This window comes from Macaca thibetana, chromosome 11 (genome assembly GCF_024542745.1).
Source record: "Macaca thibetana thibetana isolate TM-01 chromosome 11, ASM2454274v1, whole genome shotgun sequence".
Lineage (NCBI taxonomy): Eukaryota > Metazoa > Chordata > Mammalia > Primates > Cercopithecidae > Macaca > Macaca thibetana.
In genome coordinates, this window is record NC_065588.1 from 44646947 (window position 1) to 44666576 (window position 19630).

The 19630-nt window shown below is 43.0% G+C and overlaps 2 protein-coding genes across 2 annotated transcripts; both read left to right on the plus strand.

Moving 5' to 3' along the window:
- Nucleotides 1-1819: 1819 nt before the first annotated feature.
- On the plus strand, nucleotides 1820-12180 carry LOC126930199 (40S ribosomal protein S25-like). Its single transcript, XM_050746977.1, has 2 exons — nucleotides 1820-1897; nucleotides 11583-12180. Exon 2 carries the CDS (start codon nucleotides 11762-11764, stop codon nucleotides 12131-12133), a length of 372 nt encoding a protein of 123 aa, XP_050602934.1. The 5' UTR covers nucleotides 1820-1897; nucleotides 11583-11761; the 3' UTR covers nucleotides 12134-12180.
- A 31-nt stretch (nucleotides 12181-12211) lies between these two features.
- On the plus strand, nucleotides 12212-13445 carry LOC126930180 (testis-specific H1 histone). The gene has a single exon (XM_050746938.1). The coding sequence runs from the start codon at nucleotides 12458-12460 to the stop codon at nucleotides 13421-13423; it is 966 nt and encodes a 321-aa protein (XP_050602895.1). The 5' UTR covers nucleotides 12212-12457; the 3' UTR covers nucleotides 13424-13445.
- The last annotated feature ends 6185 nt before the right edge of the window (nucleotides 13446-19630 follow it).

Here is a 19630-nt window from a genome sequence, read left to right on the forward strand (position 1 = left end):
GCTCAAGTGATCTGCCTGCCTCGGCCTCCGAAAGTGTTGGGATTACAGGCATGAACCACCATGCCCGGCCCGATGTGATTTTTAAACCTTTCAGATGTTTCCAACGAACAAAGTTTGATAATTAGGTCCCACCATGAGAAAACAAAACTGAAATTCCCCTGAGGATATATTTGTACTTACAAGCATTTTGTTATGTTTATCATTTGCACATTTTAAGGCATAAACTAGCAGTAATATTGGGAATTAATTTTAATAATATAGCTAGCTAAAAACTTGATGATGGGCTGAATAAAGTAAAGAGAAAGCCTGAACACTCAGTGCCACTCCCTAGGCATGCTAAACAGAGAGCTTGTAGCAGGAAAGATTGTCAGAAGAGAGGAAGCCCTTGCCTATGGATAGAGGGAGGGAAAAAGAATTCTTTCTTAATTATTCAGAAATCTGGGCCGGGCCTGGTGGCTCACGCCTGTAATCCCAGCACTTTGGGAGACCATGGGGAAGGACTGCTGAGGCCAGGAATTTGAGACGACCTTGAGGCAACGTGGCAAAATCTTGGCCTCAGCAACAAAATAAATAAATAAATACATGAAATCTCTCTCTCTCTCCCTCTCTCTCTCTCTCTCTGATTACCTAGAGTGTTAACAGCAAAAATTCCAGATCCTGGGCCAGACAGGTAACTCACGTTTGTAATCACAACACTTTGGAAGGCCTAGGCAGGAGGATCACTTGCCCCCAGGAGTTCCAAAGCAGCCTGGGCAACACAGGGAGACCATATCTCTACATTAAAAAAAAAAATAGCCAGCTGTAGTGGCGCGCGCCTGTAGTCCCGGCTACCCGGGGAACTGAGGTGGAAGAATCGCCTGAGCTGGGGGAGGTCAAGGCTGCTGCAGTGACTCGTGATGGCACCACTGCACTCCAGCCTTGGTAACAGACGGAGATCCTGTCTCAAAATAAAATAAAAAATCTGCATTGTATGGTGGAGAAAGGCTGTCTCTGCCTATGCCATTCCTTCTAACTAAACGTCTTGCTTCCTGTTCTCTACCCAGCCTAGTCCTTTGGTTAGCATCTCCTTCTCAACTCCAAAAGTCTCAGGCATCGATTTGGCCAGTATCAATCCTCAACCTCGCAGAAGTCATCCCCTTTGTGTTCCCTTCACTCCGGGGGCCTTTCCAAATGCGCCGCACATTTTGCCCTTTGACAATTTGTCTTTTTTGTTATTCTGCTTCTCCTTACGGGAAAGTGCTCTTTATGGGCTGTAAAAAAAAGAAGTGCCCCTTTCAGTAACTATCCCCAGCAAGGGTCTCAGGAGCCATTTCTCTCCCACCTCCGGAAATAAGACGGGACCGCGGTGGGGCGGAACCAGGAGAACGGCGGCTCTCTCGGCCAACGGGCTTGCTTCCCACCGCGCGGAGACTGCTGGGAGGAGAATTTCAGTTTTTTGGCTTTTGGTTATGTTTTGTTTTGTTTTTCTTCTTGGATGGAAGCAGCACCCTAATCCTTGGGCTTCTGTGCCGTTTAGCATGTGCTTTCCTGAGTCTCAAGGCCCGTCCCCTACCTTTCTCTGTCCGGGCAGCTCTGGAAGAGTGGAAGGGTGGCTCACCCATCTCTGAAAAGGAGATTCCCCAGCACCGTGAGCTACTGTGTGATTTTGGGACTCCCCTGGCCTCCTGAGGGCACCTCCAACTCCCCTGGGGCCTTCTGCCCATGTCACTATGAGGTCTTCCTGTTATGAGCCCACACTTCTAGGGTGGGAAAGATTAAGAATTTTTAAAAATTCTTAATCTTTTAAATAATTCTTAATTTTTGTTTTCAGAAGAACTGGGAATGGAGGTTTTCTGAAGACAAACGTTTTCCTAAAAATGGAAGAGGTGGAAAAAGACCCATTATACAATCAGTGCAGGTAAAGTGAACAGAAGGAAGATGGAATAAGCAGAGGATGTGCTGTGTATTCCGTTTTCTTTGGGAAGTTTTCCCTTTCTTTTAAGAAGTGAAAAGCCCCTACGTTTTGGTAACTATAAGAGGAGCAATCCTCCTTGCAGTCTTAACTCATTTGGGGGCTCTCTCCCTTCTCTCACTTTTTTTCTCTTTCTAAAAAAGGTCTTCCTTAATTTTTTCAGAGTAAGTGATTTCATTGATAAGGCCTTAGGAATATGCACACTTTATTTTCCTAGTCTGTAGCAGCGGTCCCCAACCTTTTTGGCACCAGGGACCAGTTTTGTGGAAGACAGTTCTTCCATGGACGTGGGGGTTGGGGAGATGGTTTCAGGATGATAGTCATCATCAGGCATTAGAGTCTCATAAGGAGTGGGCAGCCTAGATCCCTCACATGAGCAGTTCACAATAGGGTGCTGACCCTGTGAGAATCTAATGCCACCGCTGATCTGACAGGAGGCAGAACTCAGGAGGTAATGCTGGCTGCCCACCACCTGGTGTGCTACCTGGTTTCTGACAGGTACCGTTTGGGGGCCTGGAGGTTGGAGACCCCTGGTCTGTAGCACTTTTTGTATTTTCTACATTCTATTCAATGCACTTATATTAATGAGTCAGAAAAGTAGGACATAACTATTATTTAAAAAGAAAAATAACTGTTGAAGTTCAGGAGTTGCAGACAGGACAGAATTGTTTATCTAACATATTATTTCGAAGTTTTTAGGACTAGGGATACCTTCTTCAGTTTTATCCAACTGTAGGCATTGCTGTTATTATTGGTGCATGATGAAGAGACTTGGTACTTGTGTCTTAGGGATTTTAAGGCAAACGCATCATGGAGAAAAGACCCATTTAGGTGACAGGCTTATGAAGAATGGCTATATGTAAGCAACTAGTGGACTAGGAGAAAGTAGCAACTGTATCTGAAAGTTTATAAAGCGTCAAAATAATAATTCTCAACAAAACAGACACTTTGTAAAGTAAATCACATGTAGCCTGATCCTTGTCTTCTAGAAAGTCATATTTTAGAATTCTAAGACATGAGATGAAGGAGATTTTACCCTCTTCTGGTTAATTAAGGCCTTCAGATACTAGTCCTGAAATTCAACTTTTTTCTAATGCTTAAAAATACATTTTTCTCTCCAAAAGCTTCATAGAAGCCCTAGAGACATTTTCCCCATTGGTTTTTAAAATAGTTTAAAACATAATTAGAAACTAAATTTTATTTATTCTTTTGATGGTTTAAGAAAGCAGCATATAAGACAGTGGGACAAGTATGATGAAGGCAAGTATTTCCCAAGCATCCAAAAAGGGAAATTAGAAATGAGTGGTGGAGAAAGAACATCTCAATGTTTCTGAAGTCTGAGAAATATGGGAGCTGATAAGTGAACAGGAATCCAGTGTTAGAGGAAAAACTTACCAAATATTTCCATATAGCAAAAATGTTGGGTTGATTTTAAGTTGGAGTTGTCCTTTGAAGTATTGGCCCATCAAAGCTGCTATTATAGCAGAGCCATTTGGTTTTTTGAGGGACAGATTTGCTTCTGGTGGTGATGGAGGTGGGGGTTGAAATATGTGGGATTTGTTTCCAGGACTTGCTGTCATCCTGTGGCAGCTAGTGCTAGATCAATGTTTATGTAGCACAGTGTATTAATAGAATTCTCTGTTTTAAAGAGTATAATTTCTGAACCAATTTAGGTGCTTTGTTAAAGTTAACTCTTTTATCTGTTAAGTTTTGTAGCAGGCTTGTGGTTGCAGTATTGTTACATGATTCATATTTCTAGCCTAAGTCCATGGATCCATGAGTTTATTTATTTTAGGATTTGTAAAGAAGGCTGTGTCTCTATTTGGCATACTTGTATATATTAGCATCAAAAAAAATTTTTGTATACTATTTATCTGTAAAAATAATTTTAGAGCTCTTGTGTATATGGTTACATAGAATCTTTCCCCAGTAATGGGGGAGGTAGCATGAGCTTTAAGGCTTCTAGTACATGTTACATTGTTCCATAAGACTTCACTTACAAAACACGAATTCAAAAATAAATTAAGAATTGTAAGACAGCAACTTCAGCATTAAAACCCAAGCTTGAAGCCCTGTGTAGTAACATGTCCGTGAATCCAGCCTTGCTGATTATATTAAAAGATTCTTCTCCAATGGATGAAGGATACCCATTGCTTATATATTCCTGTTGTGTGATTTGTCTTGTGCACAATGAAAGGCTCACTCACACTGATGGCATTCGAAGTGTTTCTCTTTGCTGCAACTGCTCATTGGTTACCTAAGGATAGAGAAATTGTCCCCTACTCATTGGCTACATTCATAAGATGTCTAATATAAATTGTCTCATGTGCCTAACAGATTAAAGATCAATACATGCTTTTCCACATTCATAGGGATTTTCCCCATTATATACTCTTATGTGCAGTAAATGAAGGATTATATTGGAAGGATTTTTCACACTGATTACATTCATAGGGCTTTTCACTAGTGTGGTTTCTCGTGTTTTCTAAGGGATGAAGTAATACTAAAGGCTTTCCCACAGTCTTTGCATTCTATTTTGTATTCTCTTGTACACAGTAAGGGAAAACCTTTCCAAATTGATTATGAAATGGAAGTTTGAGCTTTCATGTGTACATCAAAAGTGAGTGTTCCCTGAATATTTTTCCAATATAATCATGACAGTTACAGGGTTTTTCCCCAGTGTAAATTCTCATGAACACAATGGGAGTGGAACTTATGCTGAAAACTTTTCTGTATCAATCACATTTATAGAGATTCTCCTCAGTATTCTCTTCTCTAAGGACAGATCTAATGCTAAAGACTTGAAAATGCTACTTACAATCATTGTGTTTGTGAATTATAATGTGTATCCAAAGGGATGAGTGGTAACTGAAGGCCTTCTGCAGTCCTTATATTTGTAAGGTTTCTCTCCGTTTTGTGTTCACATGTACCTCAGAAATTAAGAGTTACTACTGAAGCATTTTTCATATTAGTTATATGCAGAGCAGAAAATTCACCAGTTCAAATTTTCTTGTGTTGAATAAAGTTACATCTTGCACTGATGATATTCATTGAGTGTTTCTCTAAGATAACTTATTTCTGTTTTTGTGCAATTGTGTTAACTTTTATGTCTTACCTAAAAATGTCCTACTTAAGATTTGACCCTTTGATTTTTAAGTAGAACCTACAAATATGAACAGGTACTTGGGGAATTTCATCTTCTGTCATCAACTCATCTTTTTTCTCTAACCAAGAGATCAAACGGAGTTTGTCCATATGATGCCTGGATGATACCATGTTGGTAGTTCTCCTGTGTCTCATTCCTGGGCAGGTTTCACTGAGATGAGTCCAGTAAAGGCCTCTTCATTGAAGGTCACTGAGTCCTGTGATTAGCTTGTCAGCAGCCCAGCAGCCAACCCTTCCTTCCTTGCATTTCCCGTTTGGTGACAGGGAGGGTCCTGAGCAGACCAAATGCTAGTTAAGAACAGATAAACAACTGCCATACTGTGAGTCCGACTGTAAATCTTGAAATTCAGAGCAGTGAGAACTCAAACATACCCTCTTTTAGTTCTCACAGTCCATTTGGGGCAAGGATCTTAGACTTTTTAGGTGGCATCTTCCCACTGAACTGTGATTTTTCAGATGAAGGCAGTACTCAAAAGTTGAAATTTAGTACAATTAATACTTTTTATTGCTTCATCAAAGATATTGAAAATTAAACTTGCTTTTCTTCTCTTCTTCCCTGTGAGTGTGTGTGGTGATGAAGAATACAGTGATTTTTGCTAGGAGGCCAGAATTTTGCCCACTATTGGTTTTGTGCCATCAGTGTAAATGTCAACATAGGTGGGTAACGTCTTAGAATTATTATGAAAATAGTTTTGACTTTGTGTTATTTCCTCCAAAGGGTTTGGTTTCCTTGAGTATAAGGACAGTATTCTGAGAATCGCTTCCCTAGAGAATTGTAAGGCCTTTTCTTTTGCTTTCTAATCTTTTTCATGCAGAGAAGGCATTAAGCTTTACTGAATTATTCAGTATCTCCTTTTTTGTGTGTGTACAATTGCTTATCCAGTTGTATGGAAATACCGTATTCAAATTACAACCCATAGAAGAGATTTTACAAGCCATGTAGACCATTTTTTAAATGTTCTACTAGACATTTTTTAAATGTTCCTCTTATTTCTGGCCTCAATGCAATCATTTGAATCTTATCATACTTATTTGTCTGCTTCAGAGTTGTTTTTTTTTTCCATGTCTTTTCCCAGTTATCTTACACAGTTTGATTTTGTAGTCTGACTGTGGTTTTCTTTTAAATTGATATATTTTGGTTTTGCTCTACTTCATGGATCTGTAAGTTTATGCCTTTTACCAAATTTGGGAAGTTTTCAACCATTATTTATTAAAATATGTATTTTTTTTTCTATTCCAATGTCTTTCTCCTCTCCTTCTGGAACTTTTGTAACACAAACGTGTTTTTTTAAAAATACTATCTCAGAGGTCTCTGATTCTTTTTTTTTTTTTTAATTATACTTTAAGTTCTGGGGAACATGTGCAGAACATGCAGTTTTGTTACATAGGTATACACGTGCCATGGTGGTTTGCTGCACTCATCAACTCATCTCCTACATTAGGTATTTCTCCTAATGTTATCCCTCCCCTAATCCCCAATCCCCCAATGGGCCCCGGTATGTGATGTTCCCCTCCCTATGTCCACGTGTTCTCATTGTTCAACTCCCAGTTATGAGTGAGAACATGCGGTGTTTGGTTTTCTGTTCTTGTGATAGTTTGCTGAGAATAATGGTTTCCAGCTTCATCCATGTCCCTGCAAAGGACATTAACTCATTGTTTTTATGGCTGCATAGTATTCTGTGGTATTATGTGCCACATTTTCTTTATCCAGTCTATTACTGATGGACATTTGGTTTGGTTCCAAGTCTTTGCTATTGTGAGTAGTGCTGCAGTTAACATATGTGTGCATGTGTCTTTATAGTAGAATGATTTATAATCCTTTGGGTATATACCCAGTAATGGGATTGCTGGGTCAAATCTGATTCTAAAAGAATTATTTTTTTAACTTTTTTCTTCCGTTATTTATTTATTTATTAATTTTTTGAGACAGGGTCTTGCTGTGTCTCCCAGGCTGGAGTGCAGTAGTTCGATCTCAGCTCTCGGCTCACTGCAACCTCCACCTCCCGGGTTCAAGTGATTGCTCCTGCCTCAGCCTCCCAAGTAGCTGGGACTGCAGGTGTGTGGCCACCATGGCTGGCCAGTTTTTGTATTTTTAGTAGAGATGGGGTTTCACCATGTTGGCCAGGCTGGTCTTGAACACCTGATCTAAAGTGATCTGCTCACCTTGGCCTCCCAAAGTGCTGGGATTACAGGCATGAGCCACGGTGCCTGGCCTTTCTTCTGTTTTTCAGATTGGATACTTTCTATCTGTTCAGCAACTCTTTCTTCTGTAATCTCTATTCTGCTATGAACCCCTACAGTGATTTTACTATTTCTGTTACTGAGATTTCTAATTATGAAATTTATATATATACATATATATATATATTTTTTTGGTTTTTTTTTGTTTTTTGAGACAAAGTCTCACTGTCAGCAGGCTGGAGTATAGTGGCGTGATCTCAACTCATTGTAACCTCCACCTCCTGGGTTCAAGCAATTCGCCTGCCTCAGCCTCCTGAGTAACCAGGACTACAGGCCTGTGCCACCACACCTGGCTAATTTTCTGTGTTTTAGTAGAGACAGGGTTTCACCATATTGGCCAGGATGGTCTCGATCTCCTAGCCTCGTGATCTGCCTGCCTCAGCCTCCCAAAGTCCTGGGGTTACAGGTGTGAGCCACTGCGCCCAGCCCTGATTCTCATCAATCTTAGCATGTACAACTAGGGGTGAGATAAGGACTCCATACACTAACTTTAATGTGCCCTTTCTCCGGCCCCCTCATTTTCTTGGTTCTCTACTCACTCTTTGGTTCCTGGGGTTCCCCACTCCTGGGTTTCTGACCAGAGCATTAGCTTCCCTGCGCTGTTGATAGGGTTCTCTGCCGAATCTGCCACTTGCCTGTCCTAGGTTAGAGGCAACAGGCTTTGCCTCTGAGGGGCCATCTCATTGCTGGTGAGGAGAGAGAGGACACAGATTAGTTGCTTATACTTCCTTGGTGTACAGCAGGGAGAGTCTATAGGGCTTTCACCCACATATTGACCATCAGTTGGCTGGTGGGAAGGGAAAGGTGTGCTGGTTGTTTGCTGGCAATCCCTGGAGTAGGATAAAATAAAAGATTCCTTATAAAAGATAATTGAGTCAGAAAGACTCAGGACCTTGGAATCCGAGGCCTGTGGATCCAGGGAGGGGCAGTGAGATAGACTGACGTTAGATCAGTATACTACTGAATTCTGCTATGCTCTGGCATGGAGTTATCCTTGGTGAAATTAAATCAGTATAACTCTGTATGAGGGAGTGAGATTAATGAAACTTCTGATGTTACTGGAATTTAGCATTTAAATGTTGCTTACTCTTTAAATCAACCAAGTTCCTCTAGAGACCTCCAAGAACAAAAACTATTTTGCTCTGGAACTCAAAGCAGAAGGATATAGGTAAGACATCATTCCCAAGTATCCTTCTTCCTCCCTACAACCCTCTCACCCCTGACCCACAAAGCTTCATTAAATTAAGAGCTATTGCTCTTTCTCACAAAAGGTTGATGCCATCCTCTTTAAGTGATAACTTCTGAATTATAATCTTAGACCATTAAAATTCAAAGAAATACTTCAGGCTTGCCTTTGTGGAGCTGGAGTTGGTATCTCTGGATTAGTGGTGTGGTGCTGGTTTTTACCGACTTTTTCCTAAAGAGATCACTTTTCTGAAGTATCTTTTCCTTTTGGGATGTCAGAAGAAGAGAGTTAGTAAGTAGATTTCTTCCAAAGAGGAAGAAAAGAACTCTTAAGGGATTGGTGATTTGGAAAATATCTGTCAGCTAGCTTTCTTGCCCTCTGAGCCAGCTGAGTGGCAAGTGGGACATTTGTTTCCTGCTCTTATTAAAAAAAAAAAAGTATTCCTCTACTGCTTACAGCATATATATACAGAGATCTATACAAAAATGAATGTTTTTATATGTATAAATGAAAATGTTTGCTTTTTTGCTGTTGATGTTTTTGATTTTTTTTTCATTTATTTGTTTTCCTTTGATTTTGGCTTCTCCCAAAGGTTTCTACTTGACCTCCCTTCTGATCACAGGGGCATCAATAAACATGGTTGGTTGATTTTGTTCTTGTCTTTCATGATTATACCATTATGTACAGTCAAGTCTATTTTTCTCTGGATCAGCTGACTTTAAGGGTCTGACTTCACTCATTTTTTCCTTATTCTCAAAGCAAACAGTTTTGCCTCTTTTTTATCTGGTGTTTGCCCCATCCTGTGGCCACTGGTCTCTGCAACCAGGAAGGGTAGCTAGACCAAGAGACTATACAAATGGGAGAAATCCTGCTCAATGTGGTCCTGCCTTTCCATCTGGCAATCCTTCCTGAGTGCACTGTCCCTGTGCTGATGCAGTAGTCCCCTGCCGTGTAAATCCTCAGGGTCACATTATTGTGCCCTGATTTTAAAGATGGGAAAAGGTACAGTGAGTACCTTTAGATACTCTTGAATCTAAGCAGCTCTGAACTGTGATTATGGACATAAACTAGCCCCTGCTCTATGGTGGAGTTACATAATAGGGAGAGGGTCAACCCTAGAGAAAAGGAAACCTAACACAGTACTTAAGAACTTAGGCCTTAGGATTAAGTAGACTTAGGTTTGGTTCCAAACTTTACCACTTGCTATTGTGTCACCACTTACAGCTCTGTCATTATCATTAGTTGTCCTTCACAACGTCCCTTACCTACCTTTTCAGTCCCTTCTCCTGCTACTTCCTTCTCATTGTCTACCACCCTCTCCCTGCCCCTCAACACACACCTATGTTTTAACCAGATGGAACTACATGGAAGCTTCTTAGAAGGTAAAACCTCTAGCCCTATCTTCAGACCTATGAATTGGAATCTGTACTTTATGAGTATCCCAGGGTACTAAATATGCACATTGAAGTTTAAGAAGCACTGGTCTGACTGGGCACAGTGGCTCATGCCTATAATCCCAGCACTTTGTGAGGCTGAAGTGGGTGGATTGCTTGAGACCAAGAGTTCGAGACCAGCCTGGCCAACATGGCAAAACCTCGTCTCTACCAAAAAATAAATAAATAAATAAATAAATACGGGCCTAATGCAGTGGCTCACACCTGTAATCCCAGCACTTTGGGAGGCCAAGGCGGGTGGATCACTTGAGGTCAGGAGTGATCCTGATTGAGATTGCACTACTGCACGCCAGCCTGGGCGACAGAGCGAGACTCTGTCTCAAAAAAAAAAAAACAAAAAAAACAAAAAAAACAAAAAACAAAGCACTGGTCTAAGCTACTTCCTGGAGTTTTGATTTTTAAAAGAAACTGTCACTGTCTAGCCTGTGACTGCCGAATGTATGTGATTGCCCTCTGGAAAAGTATGATATGCTTGGCAATTTGAAGTATTCTTAGAATAATTCTTTGAATTATTCCCAACTAAACTGTATCCAAAATAGGTCCTGAGAAGCTAATCCTTACTTGGCCCCCTTCATTTCCAACCCTTTGAAATTCACTCTGCTCCTTTCTCCTGATCTTCTGGAAGTTTCTTTCTGAATCTAGAGAAACTCTCCTCACCAGAGAGGAATGACGTAAGCAGGCTTAATTAAATGCCTGCTATATATAATGAAGCATATTGTTAGGTGCAGCATGGGGCATAGAAGTTCAAAGCCTATAGCTCTTGGGGATATTTTTATTTAGTTGGAAAGACAAGACAGAAACATTCAAAGTAAAGTAAATTTATTCCTTATATTTAGGTAGCCCTTGCTTATCTACCTCTTCTGAAACTTTGCAATAATTCTGTGATGTTGGTAGGAAGGGAATGTGATGTTAGGAATGTGAAGTCAGATGGCGGGCACATCCATCCCACAGCCACACTGCTGATATTAAGGGATTTGTTAATGTCATATGGCTCCTAAAGAGCTAGGATATGCATCCATATCTTCCAGCTCCAAGTCCAAGTTTTTTTCTTTTTAAAAAATATTGTGTCACATTATACCCTCTAATGCCAAGTTAATTTAAAATAAAGAAAAAGCCATATAAGATTGCAGAAGGAATTTTTGTGGTTGTGGTAGTTAAGAGGGAAGAAGTCATTTGAAAGAGTTTGGGGAGTCTTCAGTGAAGAAGGATAATGTAGCAGTACCTTGAAAGATGAGCAGGACTTATCTGGGCAGACAAAGAGGATGAGCAATCCAAGAGAGGGGATGAGAGGGAGAAAAACACAGTATGTTCAAAGAATAAGGATTAGACCAGTGTCCTCAGGCGGTGTGAAATCTAGATTGTTTCAGTCCAATTGAATGCGTCATCTAAATTTCCCAGGTGTGGGAATCAGTGTTTAGGTTAGAGGGACCACACAGTTGGTTCCTTCTTTTACTTCATGCTCTTGCACAGAATCCACTGTGTAGAATTAGGGAGACATGACTTCAGATACCTGACTGGTGGAATTAAAGGTGGTAGTTTCTAGGCTGGGTTGTGTTTCATGGGCTACCCTGTGTGCTTTCTACAGGCAGTGTGTTGCTTGTTTTGGATAGTTGGGAGCAGCTTCTCTCACCTTAAGGAACTGTGAGTAGATGGTGTGCGGGACCATATACACACACAAAATAGCCAACTAAAGAAAGCGGTGGAGCTTTTTGTCCGACATCTTAGGAAGCCTGTGGTGTCCGCTGCTGCTCTCCGAGCTTCGCAATGCCGCCCAAGGACGACAAGAAGAAGGACGCCGGAAAGTCGGCCAAGAAACACAAAGACCCAGTGAACAAATCTGGGGGCAAGGCCAAAAAGAAGTGGTCCAAAGGCAAAGTTCGGGACAAGTTCAATAACTTAGTCTTGTTTGACAAAGCTTCCTACGACAAACTCTGTAAGGAAGTTCCCAACTATAAACTTATAACCCCAGCTGTGGTCTCTGAGAGACTGAAGATTCGAGGCTCCCTGGCCAGGGCAGCCCTTCAGGAGCTCCTTAGTAAAGGACTTATCAAACTGGTTTCAAAGCACAGAGCTCAAGTAATTTACACCAGAAATACCAAGGGCAAAGATGCTCCAGCTGCTGGTGAAGATGCATGAATAGGTCCAACCAACTGTACATTTGGAAAAATAAAACTTTATTAAATAAATAAATAAATTAATTAATTAATAAAAAGAAAGCAGTGGAGATCAAGATCAGTAAGTTTGATTTGGGAACAAAACCCTGGAGACTGTATAGGTGATTGTTGGGGGTGGACAGGCGCTGAAGACTTTGATTGGTTTAGACCTAGAAGGAAGTGGCATTTGATTGGTTATTATAAGTGAAAAGGGCCCCTCCCTGGGTGAGATCTGCCAGCCTCATAATTAGGACCTGAAAATCTCTGCCAGGCCCGCCTTTGTGACGTGGCCCCGTCCACCTCAGCTATGGAACAGGCCTTGACTGGTGAGGCCCAAAGCCAGTGGCCCCGCAGAGGCGGGAGTGGGGCCATGGCTGAGGCGCCTGGGCCCAGTGGCGAATCTCGAGGCCACTCAGTCACTCAGCCGCCAGCGGAAAAAACTGTCGGGGGACCATCGAGGCGCTGCCCGCGGTCCGTGCTCAAAGTGTCCCAGTTGGTGCTCCGGGCCATCGCCGCTCACAAAGGGCTGACTCTGGCAGCTCTCAGGAAGGAGCTCGGAAACGCCGGCTACGAAGTGCGCAGGAGGAGCGGCCGCCACGAAGCGCCCAGAGGGCAGGCCAAGGCCACGCTCCTCCGGGTCAGCGGCAGCGACGCCGCCGGCTGCTTCAGGGTCTGGAAGGTTTCCAAGCCCAGGAGAAAGCCGGGGCGCGCGAGGCAAGAGGAGGGCGCGCGCGCTAGCCGGAGGACCGCAGCCGCGTCCCGGAGCTCACGGAGGCGCCGCCAGCCCCTTCGCAAGGCGGCCAGGAAGGCCAGAGAAGTGTGGAGACTGAACGCGAGGGCGAAAGCCAAGGCCAATGCCAGGGCGAGGAGGACAAGGAGGGCGAGGCCGAGAGCCAAGGAGCCGCCGTGTGCCAGAGCCAAGGTGGAAGCGGGAGCGACAGCGGCAGGCGAGAGGCGAGGACGGGCCGTGAAGGAACACACCAGGCCGAGGTCAGGGAAGGACAAGAGGCGAAGCTCCAAACCCAGGGAAGAGAAGCAGGAGCCTAAGAAGCCCGCACAGCGGACCATCCAGAAGCCAACGCCGGCTAAAACCGACCGGACATCTAGCGGGCAGGGGAAGACTCCACTAAAGACTTCCACAAAGACCTTCCCTAAATCTGAAGGTCTTCGGAATGCAGTCGGGAGTGCATCTTGTGGGAGCAGCTTCACTCCCACCACGGACAAATGCCTTTCCCCCATAGGCCCCAAGAAGAGCGGCTCTCACACTCATTGAAATGAAATGGACCTCTCGACCACCTTGTGTCTGTTTCCTCTTTGCCGCACCTGGAAGGGAAGGGGTGGGTGGTGGTAACGTGCAGCGAAGAGAGTAAATTAACAGATTCTGTTCCTGCTGCAAAACTCAGAGAAATATCTTTTAGAAGGACAGAAAACAGAGGAAAACCAGCAGCTTAACAAGTGTTGAAGTTGTTAGATACTCTAGCAAATTCAAATTGAGTTCTGGGGAGGAGGGCATATTGGGAAAAGTGTGGACAGTCTTTAAGTTAAGTGGCCCCACTGAATCGTAGTGTTCTTACCTGAAATTCCTTTTAGGACAAAGTCCTCCCAAAATTGATTATAATGAGTTTGTAGTTTTTGCCTTGAATTGATAACCTAGTTTAATTTAAAAAATATTCTTAGGTTAATCCTCAGTTAAGTGTGTGAAAGCATACAGCATAGGGCCTGGCATAGGGTAGGTACTCATCACTGAGAGTTAAATGTGTGTATAATTAATTTCCGACGGGGTGGTAATGTGCTACAGCAGAAAACTACTGGACCAGTATGTACTAAGACCAGGATTCTAGTCAAAGTTCTGCTAGTCTGACCTTTGCTGAGTCATTTCTTAACCATTCGTGGTCTTGGTTTCCTTCTCGGTAAAATGTTGGGATTGAGCTAAGATGATGTCTAAGTGATTTAAATGTCATTAAAATGAAAAGGGGACTTAAACATCATGGCATAATGGTTTGCTTGACAAAATTCAGCAATAAGGAAATTATCTTCTGAGAAAGTGCCAACTCCTAAAGAGGAAATTATGAAGATTTACAGAATGCATAGCAGAAATACAAGGAGATGGAGAAGGCTAGATAATGAATAGGTCTTTTGCTTTTCTTAACAATAACAACATGTATTGAGCACTGTGTAACAAGTATGAAATAAATGTATGATTTTAGTTCTGAATGCAGGGATTAAGAACAGTGCAAGAGTAGTTCTCATGCCATAGGCTGACAGGACACAGAAATGATTCCTAGGGAAGTAAAACGTCAAAGTAGCTGATTCAAGGAAAGGAGTAGCTGTTTTCAGCCGAAGTCAAAGGAATGGGGACATGGAAGTGGCTGGGAAGTGCTTTTTATTCTTAAAGAGGTAAGAGTGGCAGTGGGAAGGTATTAGAACCTCCTGGGAGCTTTCTCCAGGTATACCTGACCAAGCTTTTCCTTAGGAGAGTATGATATGTCCTACAAGGGGCAACAGGGTATGTGTATTTAAAACAGACAAAACAAACAAACAAAAAAAACCACCCTTAAGTGATGCTAATATTTACCCTTTCACACCCTTGAGAATCACTGCTTTAAGCCTATGCAAAGCCTAGTAACTGCAGAATTCTTGTAGCGTTATTTCATCTATAGATGATTGGAACTTGATATTTCCCCATGTTGTAATTAAGTTTATTATGCACATGAATGTGAGTGGAAGAAGGCCTCTGAAAAGAGGCAATGAGAAAATCAAACATTGTCTACTGAACACAATTAGAATAAAGTTAATCAAGTGCCCTGATGATAGCCAGATGTATTACCCCCTTTCTAGTCTTAGGATGTTTTTACCTAAAGAACCAGTGAGAGAGGAGGCAATTAGAGGCTGGCTAGATAGATAGAGAGGGAGGGTCTTCGGAGAGAGACGGCGCCCGTGGGACTGCACCTGTATTGTCCCTACGGTGTAACTAGCAGATGGAAATGTGGTTAAGAATTTCCTCTTATACCAGGATGTCTGCTCAGAAGGGACTGTCCCAACTTAGGCACAGGCACAATAAATCAACTAAATGTCCTGAACACGACCCAGAGTTAATTGTAATATCATTAGCACTGTGGTTTGGGCACCTCCCCACCACCATGGGTTTCACTAAGGCGCTTGGGTAATAACCAAGATGGAGTCACTATGGTGCAACACCCCTGGGGGAACTTTACCCCTCCCACTATGACAGAAACCACAGAAGACTTCTTTTTGCCACATAAAAAACCCATAACTCAGCCCCATTTCTGGCAACCCACTTTTGAGTCCCCTCTTGCTGCTAAGAGCTTTTCTGTTGCTTAGTAAATGCTACTCTGCCTTACTCACTCTCTGGTGTCCACTTGCCTTCTTCTTGGTCGTGGGACAAGAACTCAGACCTCACTAAACTGAATAAGAAGGCTGCAATACTAGGTGGTCTAGTATTAGTCTTTTTCTTCTAAGTATCTAATGATACTGGGAAAAATTTGTTTTCTAGATCACACTTATATTTGTTTTATGATGGTTTCTTCATTTCAAACTTCCATTCATTCACCAAAATGTATCCAATTTATTAAGTGCCCACCATATGCAGGAACAGTAGCAGACATGAGAGACCCAGATCTTGACCTTATATAGCTAACAATGGTCATCTCAGATTATTTTTCATTGATAAGCTTTAGGGTGGCTGTACTCCAATGAAATATAAGAAATGACCATATCTCGTTAGCAAGCTACCCAGATTATCAAGATCATAATGTTGGCTGGGTACTCAGCCAGAGGCATTCCCAAGAACAGCTAATCTCATCTCTAGTATTCATTAATGACCAAGTGCCTGCAAGATTCTAGGCCCTGTGCTGAGAATACTAAAATGGATAAAACATAATCTCCACTTTTCTGAGCTCACATTTGAGTGGCACATTTGGGTATTTAACTTTAGTCAGAGCAAATTGAATGACCCTGACGCAATTCTTTGCTTTTCTTTTACCTCAACTGCTTAGTGTAATGCTGATCACATCATTGTTGGACTTGAGTTGTAACGAATGTTAGATGTCCTCTAGAACAAATATTCAATGGTTGTTTGAAAAACACTTAACAGAAACAAAAATGTCCTTTTAAAAACATGAAAAGGTCCAATTTAGAAATGCATATTTAAACTATACTACACATTAATACCAAAAAAAAATAAAAAGTATTTTTAATCAGATGGGCAAAAATCCAAATGTTTGAGAGCCTACTCTACTGGTAAGGCTGTGGGGAAACACACTCATCTACAGTGTTGGTGGGAGTTTATATCATCCCTGTGCCTGCCAGATTTCTAGCTAGTGGACAGTCATAGTGGCTGTGTTTCTCTTTTCCCTTTTCTCAATTCCCTTACCTCCTTCCCTTTTTGGTGATGGAAAAGACCAGACTCCAAGTGGCCAAGGGGAAGTAAGAGTGAACACAAGAAAATAAGGAAACTTATGAGGCCCGGGGCAACAAAACAATCTGGCTGGGGTAAGGAAAGCTGCAAGGCATCTGAGGATCATTCATCCCCTAAGCAATAGGCTTGAGGCTTTTTAAGGCAACTCTGTAGAGGAAGAGCCACGCCTTTGAGTTGCACTCACCACAGGCCCTTCCTGTCCAAGAGGGGAGGCTTTGTCACTGAGTTAATGGACAGTGGCTTCTGACCCTACCTCCACACCTGCTTTCCATGTTTTCTCCCACAACCATTTCCTACCCTACCCTATCCTCTCAATCCCAGGAATATCCAATTACTGCGAACATGCCTAAGGGGTCAAGTCGCACTCACTACCGCCACCACTTGGTGGCTCCAGACTTGAGCTCAGCACTCTTAGATCTTCAAGAGTAAGGTCAGCCCTTGCAGGGCCTTGAAACTGAGGGCCTCCTTAAACTCACGTGCTGGGCGATCTCCCTAGTCCTGGCCCTGCTCAGCAGTCTGCTGCTGAAGTGCTCCCTGGGAGTAGACCACCAGCCCAATCCTCCAGCCTCTACAGGTTAGATCGAGTGTCTGGCTGACTCAGGAGCATATGGGGGCCAGGATGCCAGAGGGAGGTGGCGAGGCCCAACCTGTTGTGTCTGGAGGCTTATGTTTCAGGCAGTGAGATGAGGTGGTTCTCAGAAGATTCTGCGGCTTATCTTCCCCCGTTCTGTGGTAGTCTTTTTGTCAGGAGCAAAGAGCAGGAATGGAGGGAAAAGTGAAGGAGAAGACCTAGAGAAGAAATAAGTGACACAGCCAACACTTTTATTAAACTGACAGGGACCATAAGTCCCCTGTTGGGTAACCCAAGGAAGTTCACAGTTCATCAGAAGGAACCAATTCAGATAATAGCTAGAAATCTGATAGGCACAGAGCAGCTGGGCTGCATGGCAAGTGGGCATTCATCCCCAAAGTTTCCTGGAAGAGGATGCCCAGGTGCCTGGTGGCAAGAGACAAGGCAGGAAAGTGGGGGAGGGCTCGACTGAAGAACACACTGAGAGCAGGAGCAAGGGCCACATTTGATTTCCCAGGCCTGAAATTCCAGTGCCTGGCACGTAATAAGGACACAAAAAATTGCTTGTAGAATTAAGAGTTTGATTCTCAGGAGTCACAGGAGACTGGAAGGAAGTAAATTAAAAATGGTGAAAAGTGGAAAACAACTTTGGAAGTTATCTGAAAGGAAGAAGAACGTCTAGGAAATGGAGGGATCAGATTTGGCAGTACTAGGCAGGGGGTGGAGTGGTGGGGGGGTCCTGTGGGGGTGTGTATGAGAAAGGGGCAGAGTGGTGAGGAGGCTGATGAATTGCTATAGCCAAACCAAGAATTTGGAGGATGAAAGTGGGAAGTATGAATTGACCCCTGCTTAGTAGGCTGCTGATAGAAAAGAAACTGAACAGTAGGCAGAGGAATAGGTGGTAAGTGGGCTCATGATGGAATAGAATTGGCCAGAAATTTGAAGAGAGAAACTAGAATGGAAGAAGGATGGGGATTGGAGAGAACAAATGCCCTTGGAAAGGCATGTTATTGCTCAGTCAGAACAAGGCAAAACTCAAACAAACAAAAAATCTGAAAAAGAGTAGGAACAAAGAGTAGAGGAAGAATGCTGCCTGTTGGGAAAATGGAGGTGGTGGCAGGAAAGAGGGAGAGAGCATAAGGCCTGGAGTTGAAGAAAGTCTCAGCCTAGGGGTCTAATCTTTTGACCATGGAGAAGCCCTGTGGGCAGAATTGTAACTGTCAGTTCAGTCTATCCTCATAGGTGCACCTGGGAGAGGAACTGGAGGAGGTAGCAGGGTCAGAGACTGCAAGGCAGGTTCCTCCCCACAGCCTGAATCTGTTAGAATCTTCTAAGCAACAGAATGCATTTTGGGTACCATGGCTTCATTGGTTACAACCTCTACCTAGTAAGCAGAGTCTGGATTTAAATCTTGCTTGTGTCAAATCTTACTAGAAAAACCTAGTTCCCTCTTATGCCCTGGTTACTCTGATATTCCTGCTGCCCTTGCCCATAGGGTATGCCAAATCATGGTTAGAAATCCCTTCCATGGCCCCTCGTTGGTCCTTAATCCAATTTTTATGTTGGAAAACATGGGTCCTTAAGGGCTTGGCATAGCAGGCCTTACTCTACCTTTGTGCTAGGTGCCCATTCCACCTGCCTTTTATTAGAAGAGCCAGTGAAAAGGACAAAGCAAAGTTGGGAAGCATTTCCTTGGATGTCAGTTTTTCAGTTTTACATGGGATTTTCTATCTTTGAGTTGTTTGTTCCTTTCTGTCCTTTCAGATTTCTGGACCCAAGTATCCTCAGTGCCCATATTGGAAGCCCCAGCCCCAATCAATCATAGGGGCTTGGTAGTTGCCCCACCACAGTTTCTGATATTGGTGACTAGCCCCAGTTCTTTTAATGAGTTAAGAGTGGAAGACGACTTTGCAACTAAGGGGAATGGAACTGAGGTCTAGCCTAGTGAGGCTGCAGAGAATAAACCTGACAACAGGAGTGTGAAGATCCATTTGAAAACAGTGAGGTACCACTGCTTGAAATATGAACCCCCTAGCCAGTGGTTCTCAAACTTTAGCTTATATCACACATCCTGGAGGGCATGTTAAAAGACTGAATGTTGAGCTCCTTCCCAAGTTTCTGATTCAGTTCTCCTCCTGGGGCAGGTGCTAAGAATTTGCATTTCAAACAAGTTTCCAGGTGATATTTATGCTGCTGGCCCAAAGACCAAATTTTGAGAGCCACAGTTTGGTATGGCACACAAGGGAACAGAGGGAAATTTTGCTAGCTGAGGCTCTCTAAGGCTCTAAATAAATGGATTTCACTTTTCTGTTATTGCCCAGCCCCACCCACTCCCATTCAGTGCATTCATCCTAATACAGAGATGGAAAGAACTGGCCTTCTGGCGCCTCTAGGTCTGAGTCAGGACCTGCCCTTTATGGAACTAGGAAACAGTAGTTTGATTGCAGGAATGTTGGAAAGGGAGGAATTTT